This window comes from Anoplopoma fimbria, chromosome 5 (assembly GCF_027596085.1).
Source record: "Anoplopoma fimbria isolate UVic2021 breed Golden Eagle Sablefish chromosome 5, Afim_UVic_2022, whole genome shotgun sequence".
Lineage (NCBI taxonomy): Eukaryota > Metazoa > Chordata > Actinopteri > Perciformes > Anoplopomatidae > Anoplopoma > Anoplopoma fimbria.
The window spans coordinates 3,830,292-3,847,248 of record NC_072453.1 but is presented as its reverse complement, the minus strand read 5'-3'; the positions used below and the strand labels follow the sequence as shown (position 1 = coordinate 3,847,248).

At 41.2% G+C, this 16,957-nt stretch overlaps 1 protein-coding gene across 1 annotated transcript; it reads right to left on the bottom strand.

Annotated features, from left to right (window-relative positions):
- Positions 1 to 1,035: 1,035 nt before the first annotated feature.
- zc3h7bb (zinc finger CCCH-type containing 7Bb) lies at positions 1,036 to 14,304 on the bottom strand. Its single transcript, XM_054598922.1, is given in 22 exon segments — positions 1,036 to 5,644; positions 6,014 to 6,147; positions 6,442 to 6,550; positions 6,957 to 7,062; positions 7,390 to 7,496; positions 7,499 to 7,660; positions 7,990 to 8,069; positions 8,326 to 8,507; positions 8,685 to 8,785; positions 8,891 to 9,096; positions 9,247 to 9,408; positions 9,710 to 9,809; positions 9,976 to 10,034; positions 10,363 to 10,648; positions 10,952 to 11,193; positions 11,296 to 11,338; positions 11,426 to 11,566; positions 11,856 to 12,014; positions 12,720 to 12,917; positions 13,248 to 13,284; positions 13,403 to 13,464; positions 14,039 to 14,304. Coding segments are annotated over 21 exon segments (2,709 nt in total). The 5' UTR covers positions 13,462 to 13,464; positions 14,039 to 14,304; the 3' UTR covers positions 1,036 to 5,608.
- Between the last annotated feature and the right edge of the window lie 2,653 nt (positions 14,305 to 16,957).

The following is a 16,957-nucleotide window of genomic DNA, read 5'->3' as shown; positions in this document are numbered from 1 at the left end:
ATTCTGACTTTGGGCAGGAAGAGCACAGGTGAATCTAATTATATTTATAACGTCTCATTTCCATTTGTTTATGCCCGAAAGACCAGTGAGCCAACACAATGCTCTGAAACACACACCTGTGTGGATTATACCATTTTTTTAATACAAAGAAATGTCCTCTGAGGAATAAGTCTTTGAAACAAAATGCACAAAACCCCTACAAATAACCCTTTTAGTGGTTGGTCTCAGACTGAAGACAGTTTCATAGGCCACTGAGTGTAGTACACGGGCAAGACTATATATGTAAGACCATTGTAGACAAGAGAAAAAGATAACTAACCCTGAAGTCTACAGTGACGCTGTCGGACCAGTTTGCAATAATAAAAAAAATAAATATGAATTGAAAAACCAGTTCATTACATAGTTTCTCTAGACATCTGTGTCAGAGAGGAAATAGCTATCATTATTGTTGCATTGCATGATATTCAGAGGTGTTATTTTAATAATAGAAAACTTACAGAGTGAATGCATTGAAGAGTGGAATATCAATTCTATATCCAGCACTGCAGAATATTGTTTAAATGCTTTGCTCCCCACAAACCATTCATTCCTTTTACTTCCATTTTACTGGAATATGACATTAGAACAGAAGAATACCAAGAAAGCTACACAATGTAGGGGTTGATACGTTGCCCCCGTGGATAAAACGCAGAAAGCTGATGCTCTTTTTATTTTTCGCCCCTGCCCCTTAAACAGCTTGAGTTCACCACCACTTTTGAAGAACCTGGGTGTGCAGGCCAGTCAACGCCTTATCGCCCAACTGGCTGCCTCTGCAGCCAGCAGAAAGTCTAGAAGAGTGACAGGTGTTATAGCAACATTTTTATGTCCAGGGTTTTCAAATGAGATGTGAATTATGCATTTATTTAATTTTTTTGTGACCTGACCTTTGAAACCAACCCTTTATATTTTTTGCCTCTTTAGTTCATCGTTTATTACAATTTGACCAGATTGTGAGCTGTGATCTTTGATGAATGAAATAACACATCTTTTCTAAAACAGTCTGTTTATTAAATGCTTTCAAGAGATTTGGTCCACTTATGAGATCATGAACTTCCAACCAGGGAGGAGAAAAAGAGAAAACAAAGTCAGGAAGATAAAACATAAAACAAAATGTAAAAATACAGTACAAAAAGAGGCCTTGTTTTTTCCACTTCTTACAACCCTGGTTTCATCATCAGAGTTGTTGAAAATAATTCAAAGAACCAATATTTTCTAACTGATTGAAAACCGATAAATTAAGATCTTTTTTTTGCGGCTGTGTAGGTGTGTGTTTGCGCTCGGAATCAGGTGACACAAACTTTATCAGAGGGCAGGATTATTACCAAAATGCCCCTATATGCATGCTAAAGCCCACACAAGGGGAATAATCACTTTATTGTAATATAATAAACAACAATGAAAGGGCCTGCATGTGTTGGAGGTTTCTTGTACTGTAGTTATGAGTACTACAAAGCCTACTGTTATGCGTATGCATAAAGTAGTAGAAACCTGCCTCACATTTAGTTTGTGTCATGATTTGCCTGCCTTTAACAACAAACAAACAGAACATGCAGCACAGGTTCCAATGTGAAATTCAGTTACATCATTAATACCTTTCTCCAACAACGTAAGAGGAGTCCCCCATCAAATGCTCTGCTTTCTTTCTTCACTATAACAATTTACTCCAACATGTCTTTATAGGCAGGAGTTCAAACATGATTGAACTGTTTTTCCACTTGTGCCAGCCAATAATTAAGCCAATTATAAGTTCAAAATAAAATTCCACCTTGTGGTTATTTACCAAAGACAACTTTTTCAAACAAAATTAAGATTTACCATTATTTGGCATGTGGCTGATGTTATCTTTCCATCCCAGCTGCTTTGCAAAAATCCAGAACGGACAACAAGTGAATGACAAAGAGCATTTGAGTGTTTGGCACTCTCCTAACAACTTTTAAACAGTCCGAAAAACAAGATGGGAACACGTTACAGACCACAAAAAAAATAAAATTCTCCACCATCTCTTATCTAAATTACCTTATAAGGGTGTCTAAGTATTATAATAGATATCAGGTATCATATACTGTATATAGTAAGCAGGAATATACAATAGGGGTATGTATCATCTTATAGGTGTAGTATATATGGAATAAGGCGCTATATGGGAGTATATAGGCTACTATGTATGCTTTTCCGTATCCGTCTTTGCTTGGTGAATCAATTTAAACAAAAGCGCACAGCACAGGCAGTGAGCAGCGAGCTCCGTTGGTAGGACCAACTCTGAGGACACTGCGAAGGGGAAACAGTTAACCGTATATATATATATAGTAAACTTTAATCATCAACTATCTTTTTTTTTTGGCCAGTGCCCAAATAATCCTAAAGTTTACGAACAGAGCTCAGACAACATTAATATATAGCAGGTCTACTGTACCGTGTGAGATGTCTTCTACTACTGACAACCTACAGGTAGCTGATAACTGACAGCACCACCTGTAGGATTAAACCTCATGAGCCTTACGTTAATATCAGAAGCTGGACGTTTTCTGCTCACTGCCTCCCAGACAGAGCTGTGCCCTGCTGCATACACAGATGCATATTTACTGTTAGTTATTATATTCATACAATGGATACATATATAAAGAGAGTTATACATTGCAATAAACATACATTTATCAATAGCATATAGAGAAGAAATAGAAATAGTCAATAGATAGCGATCATTATCATCATCATATTCATCATAATACTAGGAGTAGTAGTAATACGATCCCTCAAAGAAGCTAATATCTGGGCTGTTCCAGACAAGGGCTCATCATCAACAATCCCCCCCAGCTAAACTGACCTTAGATCTGCTTCTGTGGTTCAGCCCAGGTTGGGCTGTCTGTCTAAATTCTGATTGGGCATTAAGTCAGTTTTTAAGAGCTGATAATAATTAAGACACTGCAGCCTGGGGCGCGACATCCATTTCTCTATTTTCTATTTATACACTGACTGCAGACAAATGGAATATCACAAAAACACTCTTATATTGTGGTTTTAAGGTCTTTTCTACAGTTAGACATCTTGTCTTCACACTTTTTGAACGTTCTGCTCCAACTGACGTTAATGTTCTGGTTGAGTGTAAAGTCAGTATTTTGGGAATTGAAGCAGTTTGTTTGTTTTTTTTTTTTTTGCACTGAGCCGAACAAGAAAATTAGGTGAATGCTTAAAATATAGTGTGCAGCTTTTGACCTATATATAGCAGAACAGGAACACTGCCACATTCTGTGGATCCAGTTTAGCTGCTGAACTTGTGAACAAAGAAAAAAAAAAAAACTCAAGTTGTGCAGCTCACTCGATTTCTTTCAACTTCGGCTCTCAGTAAAAAGATTTACCGAACAAACAAACCCTGTCTGGAACAACCCACACAGAAGGAAAAATTACAAAATAAAAAGAATCATATAAAACAAAAAACACTATAGTCATCTAGTTCAGTGATACATGTCATATAGCAATACCTCAATAACAAGAAGTTCTTCTATGTAATCAATACAGGTTTTCAGGTTATATATTTATTAAGCTTAACCGCTAAGTTATCAATTATTATTAGTAGTATACCATTATTTGTAAATATGTATAATATGCGTGTATATGTATCTGAATATAGACATATCTCCATCGCGTCTCCATCCACGTTAAAGGCTAGAATAAGATGGCAACAGATATCCTGCCTCTGTGTTTGTGTTTCTGTGTGTGTGTGTGTGTGTGTGTGTGTGTGTGTGTTTGTGTTGTATGTTGATGTGTTGTTCATAGGCACAACATGTGGTGAGAATGGTTTCCCTGTCTCAGGCTAACAGGTTTTTCCATCATGAAAAGGTTAATATTAGGAGCTACTGATAGCTGTCAGGAACATAACAAATGGATGCATATGAGGAACACTGGTTTGCATCTGAAGGCCTTTGGGGCAAGACTGTTGTTTTCAGTGAAATAATGACCCCAGTTCAACTGAAGAAGTGGCAACATGCCCTTACTTTCAAATTATCTTAAATATTCTTACAATCAACTGTAGAAACATACATTCTTAATAATCCTTAATTTCTTTCATTTTCTCCAAGCTTTTTTTTATTAACTATTACAAAACTTTCTTTTTTTTTTTACAACTGAAGTCCTCTGTATGGGCAGTATTTTCACTATGCTTCAGTCCAAGTGAGGTCATTATTTCGTAATGAGCATCTGCGGTCTGAACTGATCTAATGCTGAGAGCAGCTCTAGCCAGGACTGTACGTGTGCTGCAGTCACTTCTCTCTAGCCATCCTGCACCCGCTTCACATCTCTGTCAGCTGCCAGTACATGACGGTGAATAGCCCCTCGGTTGCTTTGGCCACATTGCTTTGAGCCATTAGCCATGCGTACATTAGCCACAGGTGGTTAGTTAATTATCACACACCACCGCATCCCTTTTGTGAATTTAAGATGGCTGCTATTCAAGCATGCTTTGATTCACCAGGATACCGGTCCAACTACAAGGTTATAATGTGATGAGTGTGCGTGTCTGTGCTCGTCCCATGCGTGGAAAGTTTGTTTGATTACATAACCAGCTATCTAGAAGCCATCTTATATCTATAGAGGGGAGGGAGGGGCGAGGGCTGTCATGTTACACAAGTTGGTTTTGGGGCATGTAAGTATACTTGCATACATTCCACCACAGCAATGTTTTAAATGACTAATTTCCTAGTTTTAAAGGCCCATGCAGGCATTACATTCATAGCGTTCTACCAATATGGCAGACAATATAACAAGGAAGTGCAACTCCCCTTTAAAAAAAAATATTAATCAAAATCTGTAATCTCCAGAAAGCTTTTTTGACCCTCTCATAATATTCCCATAAAGGAAGGAGAGTGGGATTTGGTTGTTGGGCAAGTTTATCGAGGAGTGTCCACTTAATTAGAATCTCTTTTTACAATTCTTCATAGTTTACCAAGTCTCCATTACCCTTGAAAGCATTGTGGGGTTTAGCACTCCAAAGTTAAAACTTTTAGTGTCTGAGTACGGAGCTCAATTCAACCAAGAAGAATTTAAGGGGCTGCGACCAGCGCGCCCACCTAGGAATTGTTTCAGTGCTTCGTGGATTTTAACAAACACAAAAAAAAGAAAAAGTGGCGCCTGTTGGACACAGATACTCAGTCCAAAGACCACTAGGTAATACTAGTTGATTATTTTTAGTCAGAGCAAAACTAGGTGTCTGTGGAATTTCTGCAGTATAATCTGCTGGGGGGGGGCTAAAGGTGCTGAGTGTAACTGCAGCATCATACTAAATCACAAAGTCCTCTATTTTCACACACAAAGCTTTATCTTTTTATTAAGCGGTGCCTGTGAGTTATGTGTCATGTGCTTTGTGAAGTGTTCGTATGTATGTGTGTGTGGGTGTGTGGGGCTCAACCATTTAGTTGCATTTTCCATCTTCTCTGAGATTGCTGGCTAGATGTTATGGGAGGTCAGACTGGCGAGATGACAGACTGTTTGGTTGCAGCCGGTGTTGCAGGCCCGTCTCTCTGTCTCGGTCTGCAGCTCAGCGGCGATCAGCTGCCTCTAGTCAACATGGCAACTCTCAGAGATCATCCCCATCTGACAACCGCCGGCCTCCCTGAAACGATAAGCATCAACACGGCTTATCTCTCACACTAACAACACAATCATATCAACTGTTACTATAAACATGCAAAGGCCTTCAAGCCATTTAGATATAAGCTTCTGTGTACATACATGTTATTGTGCATTTTCTGAATTTCTCTGTGATTTCTCTGTACTGCTATAATGCAAGCAAAAAGCTATATTTTGTTCCCAGGCAGAATCCTGAACATTACTATATTTAAAACACGTATAAATCTACGTCTTCTTCCTCAAATGTTCTGCCACATCAACGGAGGAAATCAATGTGCCATATTCATTTGATACGCCACTGAAAAAAGGGGTGGCATGTTTAATTGCCGATGATAACGTTATAACCTCTCACCATGCTTTCTGCGTAATCCGCTGTTATTGTGACCTGCTTGTCCTCTTGGGGCGGGCTCACAACAGAGCTTTCCGTGCGTCTACTCTGATTGGTGAGCTGCAGCCACAGTTCGTACATCTGTTGCATGTCTCTCACTGCGCACGAGTGAGGTGAGAAAAAGGAGAGAAAGAGAAGACAATCTCAGTAACGTCTAACACTGAGTGTTACGCAGAAAACAAATTTAGTGTGAGGGGAGTTGGGTAGGTAATTAAAAAAAAGATTTACTGTAGTGGTGGCAAAAGGATTAAAATAACATTTAATTCAAGGAGTAACATGATGATTTAATTTAGCTCTAAAAACATCCCCCCTCGTTTGTGTACTATATAATTAACAGCTCTAAATGCACTGTTTTCAAAACACTGTGGATGAAGATGGACCCAGGAGCTTACAGCTGTTGTTCTTCATGTACGTCCAGACGTCCCTCTCCTCCAGACTATGAGCAAATGAGCAGTTCCCAATATAGTGGCACTTCTTCTGCTTCATCACATGCACACACATCTGGATGAGACACAGACAAAAAAAACGTTTTACAGACTGAGCAGCATTGCAACAGAGTTCCTATCCTATTAATTTAGCCAGTTTATCCATCTACATTGTGAGAATGTTCATTTTGTTGTTGTTGTTTGTCAATTATAGGCCACAATTAACAGTGTTGGAAAACTAGTTTCTTATGGTTGCCAGAAACTCTTGTAACTTCAATATGGTAATCTCTGTTATTTAACTCAGTTGACTGTGTCAACATGGAAACACTGTCAAAGACACACTGGCAGCAACAGAAAAATAAGACACAGGGGAAAGGAGATTTACAACAACATCCCCAGGGCAATAAACAGAGTGAGCTGTAATCAGCATGTGAGAGAGGTGGAGGGGCATTGAAGTGAAGAAAAAGTGCCGAAGTCCTCACGTCATATTGCTGTGGATAGGTGCGGGAGAAAGGCAGAGGCCGAACAACAACCCACTTCTTCTTCTCAAATGATTTCACCAGCAGGACCCGACGCTCCTTCGTCCAGCTATGGAGACAAAGAGCCAACATGAATTTAAAATAAAATAAAAAAAAAAGGTTAACAGCAGAAAAGCTCTAAAAAGAGCAGCAACCACTAAGCAACAGCCAAGAGTTTCAGTGTGTCTTTGGCATACGACTCTGCTGTTACTCTAACAACCAGTGTTATAAGGGCAGCAGATGATTATACGTCCTAAACACACAAATCAAAGTCTGTGACAACGCAAAATGGAGAGTCAGCCTTAAGGATCAGACTGGGAAACAGTGTGTCGTATTGCTGTGCCTCAAGGGATAAAACCAGTTTTGCTTGCATGTATATGCTCGGTAGAGGCCTCACCTATGCCGTGCTTTGGCAGTGCAGTACTTGAGGTTCTTGTCGGGCTCGTTGACCTGTCCTTCTCTCCAGCACTGGCCGCACACAAATTTCATTTTCAGGTTGAGGGGCGCCCTCTTCCCATCCCTGCGCCCAGTCCTCCCATCCCCAACCCACCCACTGGGCCCACACCACCCCCACCAATGCCATCTCCCCCTATCCCTCCGCCCCCACCTCCCATTCCCCCCACTCCTCCTGTAGGCATGCTGCTGCTTGGATGCGGGATATGGATTGGCTGAAAGAGAAAAAAAATATATAGACAATGTTTTAGCTATTTTTATACATAAATATAGGATGGTTAAAGCAGGATCTTGGGGTCGATAGCATGAACTTCCGTGCTCATTATGCTCTACAAATGATGTTCGTTCTCAGGTGAAAATAACTGGCTGATTGCCATGTGTATCAGAGGATGTGTTTGGCTGTCCTCACCCCAACACAACACAGTAAATTTGCAGCAACTACAGTACTGAAGAACAATGGAACTGTCATAATGGAACTGCTTATTTGTAAGCAGAAAACAAAGTGCAAGATGTCCAACTGTCTCAGTTCCCTTTCCTGACTCACCTTCTGCTGCTTCTGTGCGTTCTGCTCCAGCCTTTGCCAATGTCTCTTGGACTCCTGCACCATCTCTTCGTGGGTGATACCTGAAGGAAAAATCTGGTTAAAAAACCTCCACTTACTTTACTAGATACCGTTTTCAGAGTAAAATAAAGCATACATTTGGCGAGACATTATTTCAGTATTGTCAATAGAGCAGACTTGTATTATTAACCACAGAAAGCAACATTACTTTGTGGAACGAATTTTTTTTACAGTAAGAAGCTAAATGTTTTTTTATTCCATTCACAACATCTTTAAAAAAATAAAATAAAAGACAACTGATGTGTGTGTTCTACCCACCTGTATCCTGCTGCAGGACCCAGCATTTGAGCTCTATGACGGAGTGAGCAAAGGAGCAGCTGTCCTCACGCTGGCAGCCATAGCGAACCTCGTGACGACACACGTCGAACTGGCAGAGAGGATGCAGGGGACGCACCTTACTGTAGCGCACATTGGCTGACCTCACCACGTGCACCAGGCACCTGCAGAAGATACACGAGTGCAATCATAGAATTTTTGAGGGCCAACAGACAAAATTAAATTACATGTTGAGTGTATTTATCTCCTCGGTGTTCACACACTATTATGCATCACACTATTATTAAACCTAACTAAGTCCTTTTTGAGCAAAATGTGGACATAAACTCCGTTTCACTCACTTGTTGTCGTCAAACGGGTGTCGAGCTGTGAGGTTTGAGCAGACCGCTAAGTTTTCTTTGCTGCGTTTGCTGATGATGCGAGGCTTACTGTCAAAACATTCCTGTTGTATAGTGGGAAAAGATGCATATCAGTCGAATTCTTGTTCAAATGCTCCAACAATGCAGACCACAAAGGACAAGAGAGACACCAACCACTGTGGTCTCACCTCACAGAGGAACATGAACATGCCCATGTGGAGCTGCAGCAGTCGGGTGACGCTGAGCGCCCGTCTCTCTGTGCTGCCCAGCGGATCGAACAGCAGCTCTCGGCTCAGCGCACCCTTCCTCTCCTGGGTCCACACGTCAATCTCCTCCTGGCAGTAAGCAAACGTACAGTTCTCCCCATACTGGCACTCCTGACGCTCCTGCACCTCTGTGGGATCCAATAAGAGAAAATGTTTTAACGGAATACTAACACAATTTTTGCCATATTTCAACTCCATTTGGTTGTTTGTTTGTTTCTAAAATACATTTTCCGACCTTCAACATCCATTCAAGTATCTTATTCATAATGAATACGTACCTTTACAGAGAACAAATGCCCCAAGGAAGTTGTTCCGTGCTGGCCTTGGCCGGATCCTCTTCCAAGTTGGGTCATCTGTGTTTTTTAGGCGGCACAGAAGCACATCCCTTTTGCAGCGGTGTGCTGCCTCCGGCTGATACTTGTAATCCATCACTCGAGGACCTATTAGCAAGATGAGGAAAGAGAAGGTTAATTACCCTGTAAAACAAGTAATAACTATTTAAGGTGAGATACATTCTGTAAATTATGTTGAAATTCCTACTGGTCAGTGATAGAGGCTGATATCTGGCTTTAATGCCTTAACATCCCTTAAAACAGTGTCTAGATATTGAACACAAAATAAACACAGGTGGTGGGCTAACGGAGATGGCAAAGCTATAATATCCCACTGTCATTTTTGGGGGAAAAAAGGGCGGAAAGGAGTAGCTGGTCAAAAGGTCAGTAAGAGTCAGCTTGAACCAACCTATTCGGCTGTAACAGGCATGACAGGCCTGCCGAAACTCATGTGTGGCTGCCAGAGGATTCCTGGAGAGCAGAGACAGGTTGGTTCCTGCTGGACCGTTCTGAAGAAGAAAAAGGGACACACAGATTGAATGTTAAACACCAAGGCCACTCAGCGCCATAGTTAGAAATGGCTGCTAATTAATAAAAAAGAACACCATTAACAGTACTGTGTAAAAGCAGTTTTTCCTGCAAGAGATGAGGCAAATGTGCGTGTGCGTTACTCACTGCATGTGCAGCATTGTGGTTACGCATTCCAGGGATGAAGCTGTGACACATTCTTCCCCCTGAAGACCACAGACACAAGGACACTGATGTCAGACACCATATTGTAATGGTGCTGACTCACAGTGTTTGCTGTTCATGAACATCTCAGGCCTAGGAACTGTGCTCTGGTCGCTACGTAAGAGCTAGCTAACACATTGCACTGGGTCAAAATGTGTGTATTACTTTAGTTCTAAGTAGATTTATTTACATTATAGCTGCCATGCTACAAGTTTAGCTTGTAACATTAGTATTTTTCATTTAGTATTTTTTTTTTTTTTTTTTTTAAATACATTGACTGCTTTCCCCTAAATAAAATAAAACACATGAGGTTATAGACTCTTTGCTTACCAGGGAGAGTATACTCAGACAACGAGTCCAGCCCGCCAGAAGCCTTCCCTTCTCCATCTGTGGCCCCTGTGGAAAAGCTTCCCAGTGCGTCCTGCGCCTGGGTGGAGCCCTGGTCCCGCTGGGCCAGCGGCGAGTAGGGCTCCAGTGGGGGCATCTCACTGATAGAGGAGCTAAAGAATGTTGGGGCAAGCTGGGGGGACGGGGCTTGAAGGTTCGGGGAGTAAGGCGGTCGGAGACCCACTGCCGTATTGGGGAGGTTGGTGGGGATAGCACCCTGGACTGGACTCTGTGCCAGGCGACAAACAGAGACAAGCATTACCTTATGAAGAGGACCTACCAAGTGAAGTCAACCCTACTAAAAGTACTTGAGACCCTTGCGGCTGAAGATCCAATTCCACCTTTCAATTCATTTTATCCTGTGATATTTACCGCTCTGCCATCCTTTAGTTTAAAAAAAGTGGCATTTCTAAATTTAATCAAGCAAATATTACCAAACAAAACACCATTACATGTGCTTTAATACATGTGAAAATAAAAATTGGTGGTATACGATTGGTAAATTTCCTTCCGTTATCTGTCCTTCACTCACCTCACTGACGTTCTTCGGGATGCAGTCCAGCAGACAGTCCAGCTCGTCCTTGATGACGCTGCTGCTGCATTCATCCATGTGCTCCGACACAGGGACGGAGAACTGCATGGGGGGCAGGCCTTGGCTGCTGGGGCTCTCTGACAGGTCAGTGCATGGGGTCACCACAGGGGTCGCCGGATCATCACTGACCGGGATGGGTGTGGCCAAAGGAGCAGGGATGCACTGCGCGTTAGACAGGTCCCCTGAGGAGGACGAAAAAAGCAATGGCGTTAAGAAAATGAATATGGTAAATAGATGGGAGTCTGGGTGGGAGCAGACATGTTCAAGGTGCTGGTTGGTCATACCTTGTCCCATGTCACTAAGAGATTCCAGCCCATTGGAGGACATCTGAGAAAAAGAGAGAAATAAGAGATATGATTAGTCTCTCATTTAGTTGCCAAGTAAGTTACTCTGTAATGCGACAATAGCACCTACCTCTCCTGTGGGTGGGGAAGTCTCCCCATGACTCTCCCCTTCTGTGGCTGTGGACTCCGTTTGAGGGCTGACGTAAGCCTTGCGGCCCTTCAGGCCTAGTTTATTGGCCAGATCCTGAGCCAGGTCATTCACCAGTCTGTCCTGGAATACGAAGCACAAAAAAGGGTCCTACTTACCAAGAATAAGTTTCATTCACTTTAAGGTAAATTATTACAAAGAACACAATGTAGTCCATGAAGTCATAATTCATGACTAAATATGTATACTGACACTGAATTTCACGATTCTATTACAAATCTGCATTAACTAAAGTGCTTATTATCTCTACAAACTAAATTTCTGAGAGGTAATCTTTCACTTAAAACAAGATCCTTAAAATTACTTTCGGCAAAAGGTCATTTGTATTGGTATTTAAGTGTTGATGACATACGTGTGGTGCTGTGAGTAGACATTTTGTTCCACACTCATAGGCCTCCCGGATTCGTCCCAACTCCCTCAGACAGATCGCTTTGCGGTACAAAGCCCTGCGACTGCCTTCTGACACACACAGTGCGCTGTCACAGTCCTGAACACAGCGCTCATACTCCCTCTGAGGTTGACAGTACAAAATTACACACAAAGACAGACAGTAAGATCTGGAAAGGCTTGGGATTCAAGAGTCATTTTACATAGAACATAAAAAGACTGAGCAAGAGGTAGATCATTCATTAATTTTTAATGCAAAAGAGCCTCCTACTGTAAAATGTAAATTAGTCATATTGAGTGTGCACATCAAGACGGGCATTCCAAGGGAAAGGCTAGATTTGGTTTTTAAAACATGTTAAGAATTGTCAAAATGACAACAATACCTTAATATAACAAGGAAGACAACACTCACAGACATAAAGCCTGAATGTCACCACGGCATTAAAACAGATACCGTGCGTCTCAAAATGATTATCAACATTTCCCATTAACCCACTGTTTGCTGTCAAAAAGGATTGTGGCTCCTTGCTTCCCAGGCAGATTACCGTAGTTCATACAAATACAAAAAATGAATAGAAGCAATTCTATCTTTCTTATAAGTTGTGGTTCTGTGCAAAGGAAACTACGCTGTTAAATGAACTATTCATTAAAAAAAATCAATACTGAATATTCCCCCCAAATGTGTGAAACAAACATTATGAAAACAGTTTACTTTGTTGGTTTATAACCAGTAATTGATCTACAAGTCAAACTGATATACAGTCCCTACTCCTTTTTATATTTGTCCACATGACCATCTGCAAGGGACATATTCCCTCTTCTCTCTCACCGTCTGGTAGCAGGAAGCAGCCCTGTTGACATATAGGCTCTCCAGCAGCTCGTGAGGGATGACGAGGGCCTCAGCCTGAGCATAGCGGGCAACACTGATCCCCTCTCCATACTGCTGGGTCGCTTGTCGACAGTCCCCATCTCGAAAGCAAGAATTGCCCTCGTCCAGCAAGTTACATACCAACTGGATCACAAATGCCTGAAGGGAAGCGTTAGAGGAAAGGTCAAAGAGAGGTAATAATGAGGAGGGTGAGACAGGAAGGGACGGTGTGACATAAATAATAAAAGTGAAATGTGATGGTCAGAAAGACACATAAGGAGAGGAAAAATGGGGAACACAAAACGAAAGGGAGGGGGAATGAAAAAATGAATAAATGACAATGTCTGAGCTCCAATTTACATCTAGGTACGGGAGATAACTGAACAAAACGTGAGTATTGGTCACGATGAAATCTTTGAGTAGGAACAAATTGCTGATTAAAAGTTGTGGGCAAAAAAAAAAAATAGGATGAAAAGGATGAATGCAAACCTCATAGCTCTCTGGCTCTGGGAAAGGCAAAGATGACCTGTGGACAGAGCATAAGATGTCAATAATCTCCTCCAAGGGGTGTGAACTTTGCTCGTGAAAACGTTAATTAGTTGTCAAGGCTGCATACAAAATGCTTTCTTTACTTGTGTACTTACTGAATAAAGCTCATGGCTTTCTGAATCTCCTCTCTGCGTTTCTGGCGATCAGTATCCATAGCCTGAGGGTGAACACAAGGTTGACTTGCAAATGCTTAAAACTTTTTTTTTTTTTTGCACAACAGCGTTGACGTTACGGTCAATATATCCACGTATCTGAAGGCTTGGGATATATTCTGAAAACCTTAAAAAAAAAAAACCCTGCTAACTACCTAACGTGTCATTGGACGAGCCGAGGCCTGAAACACGCTCAGACCTCATCGGACTCGAGTCAACAAAGGCAAAGCTGACAGTGAAGCTGGATCGTGGGTAGAGTACAGGACGACCCTCCGACTCCCCGACAGACATGCATGTGGGGCAGGCTGCTGGTAGTGTCCGCCAGCTAACGCTAGCTTGACTTAACGTGTCTCACTCAGCCAAAATGCTAATCACTGCAGCTCAGTTTAGCTAGCGTTAAAGAAATGAAGAATGCAAAATTTGATTATTCTGAACATACATTGTCTTAAAGTTAATTATTGTTAAGCTGGCATATATGGCTACACTGCTTATTAGCTAGCTACCGGTTAGCTAGCTAACTTCATTTGCTAATGGAGCCCCAGCTATTAGCCAAAGCCCTCACTCATCACGACAACTCACCGAGTCAGAGTGCAGCTTCAGATCAGAGATAGCTTCACACAGCGATGGCAATGAAGTGATGAACAGCGAGCCAGATATCAGTCAGTGTCCAGGCGCATGTCTGTGAAGTCAGTGTCCCTGTCATTGGTGTGTGGACGGACGGAGCAAGAGTTTCTCTGCGCTACGACCGCTGCTGGATACTGAGTCAATGTGTGCTAACGCTAGCTAGCGAGCTAACTGCTAGCTGCTCAGGCGAGTGCAGTATGGCAACAAGTTTCCAGGAGAGTTTGGCCACCAGGGGGCAGCACAGCCGGTGTCCCTGTTCAGGTTAGGGTTAGTTATGGACTGGGAGTGGGGCATTAAAGCAGTCATACTCACAATGGGAAGATACTCTACTCCAATAACCCTGTATTTAAAATGTTGTAAAAAAGTATTAGCATCAAAATGGTTGAAAATGCAATCATGTGTATACAGCATTTTAATTTAGTAGTTGGCCAAGATGGGACTATTTTGCCCACTTAACACACAATATATTGGTCATTGTATATTTATAGCAATACATCATATTCTGTAAAATCTTTTGTTTTTGTTATGTTTTCTTACATAAAATCTGAGTCTGCAAAGGAACAGCAGCATCTCGACAGCCGCCAGGAAGAGACTAAACAAACTGGTCAGGAAGGCCAGCAGTGTGCTGGGGTGTCCACTGGATACGGTGGAGGTGGTGGGAGACAGGAGGGTGATGGCCAAGCTGTCATCCCTGATGGACAACACCTCCCACCCCATGCAGGACACCCTGGCAGCTCTGTGCAGCTCCTTCAGCCACCGGCTGCTTCACCCCCGGTGTGTGAAGGAGAGGTACCGCAGGTCCTTCCTTCCTGCTGCTGTCAGGTTGCACAACCAGTTCTGCTCCAAGTAGACCACACGATACTAATACACTGTGCAATACAATAGTTATAATAGTTTCTGTCTGTATATATTCGTATTAGTTTGTTGCACTTATTGTATTCGTATCAGTTCGTTGCACTTATTGTATTTGTATTAGTTTGTTGCACTTATTGTCTTCGTAGTAATTTGCTTCTGCACTATACTTTTGCTCTGGTTTATGCTCTTAGATGCTTGTTTAAGAAAGGAGATGCACTTATGACTTCTGGTGACTAGTAGTTCTCTTGAATACCTATGTTGAATACACTTATTGTAAGTCGCTTTGGATAAAAGCGTCTGCTAAATGACTGTAATGTAATATAATATTTCAGTTACTGTGGATTATTTACTGTTTTTTACTGGGGTTTTTTTATTGCTCATTGCTTATTTATAATACTTATTTTGATCTTGTTTTTTTTTTTTTTTTTTACTATTTCTCTTGTTTGCACTATCCTCTATGCTGCTGTAATCCTGTAAATTTCCCTGCTGTGGGACTAACAAAGGATTATCTTATCTTATCTTAACTAGTAGTTTTAGTGTAATGTCAAAAGTTCAGTATCTAATATATAAGGTAAATTAATGAAGTAATTATATTCTGTTCTTTTCTAATCCTCTTTGAATTTCAAACATCTCCCCCACACACCATGCTTAGGTTTGATTGTAAAATAATATGTGAACAATCATTGCCTCTTTGTTTTGTTATTTACATGATCATATAATGTAATTATCATGTAAAGCAGGTTGAAATGTTTACAATTTGAAATGGATAGAATTCAATTGAACATAAACCCATTAAAAACTATTACCCTGCTCTCTCCTGAATTGTGTATTTTGTTTTGTAAACTATTAAATGTTACCCTTAAGTACTTCAAAGTATCAAAAGTATATTGAAAAATATTGGTAAGTACAACTGACAATGCTTTTCTGTGCCACCAAAGTATTTTAAAAATTACACAAATATGCCATGAATGTGATCCAGGTGTCACAAGGTGTATCCATAAAACAAACTCTGTTGGTAATCAGGCCTTGCCTCTTTCTCATGTGTGCATCTCTGTGGCTCTCCCTCTGCTGGAGGTTTCACCAGTGTCTCTGCCTTCAGTGTGAGGAGGAGCTTGCTGGTTTCTCTGCTGTTGAGCCTAAGGTCCTCCCACAGAATGGGGTCTTTCCTGGACTCCGACTGCTCACAGGATTCAACCAGAGGGATTAGGTCCTCTCCTCTGCCCCCCTGCAGGAGTGGCTCCTCACTGTCTCCATCCTTATCGATAGGCTTCTGGTTTATGATTTCTGACATGAAGGGGACATAAGCCCTCGTATCTGGGTCACCCAGTAGACCACACATACCAAAAATCTGTGCAATACAATAATTATTCTATTCTGTCTGTATATATAATATTTTAGTTATTGTGGATTTTTTACTTTTTTTTTTAACTTATTCAATATTTTTTTACTGTTTTTTTTACTTATTTACTATACTTGTTTTGATCTTGTTTTTTACTATGTCTCTTGGTTGCACTTTACTCTATGCTGCTGTAATCCTGTAAATGTCCCCGCTGCAGGACTAATTATCTTATTTCATCTCTTATCTCACCTGTACCCGACTGGGCACCACATGGAGGAGCCAGTCCTGACCTCTGTGTCAGGTCCTCTCCATTTGAGGAATTCTTTGACCTCTTGAACTTCTGCCACAACATCTTTCCAGTAAGGAAACCAAAGAAGCTAGCAAATGTCCTTTTGAATAGCGACCCAAACCTAGCAGGGGCATTAATAGCTCCTCGAGTGGCTTTTACTGGGGCTAGTTGAGTGATAATAGGACTGACAACCGTTAAAAAAAAAAGTAGTTTGACACAAGCTAAAACTACTTCTAAAAATACATTATTACCAACTTAAATGTATTCATTCAACATTCACAAAATTTAAAGTTTTTTTTTTTTTTATGTCTAAATGTTTTTTTTAATATGCTGTATGTACAGTACCAGTCAAAAGTTTGGACACACCTTCTCATTCAATGGTTTTTCTTTA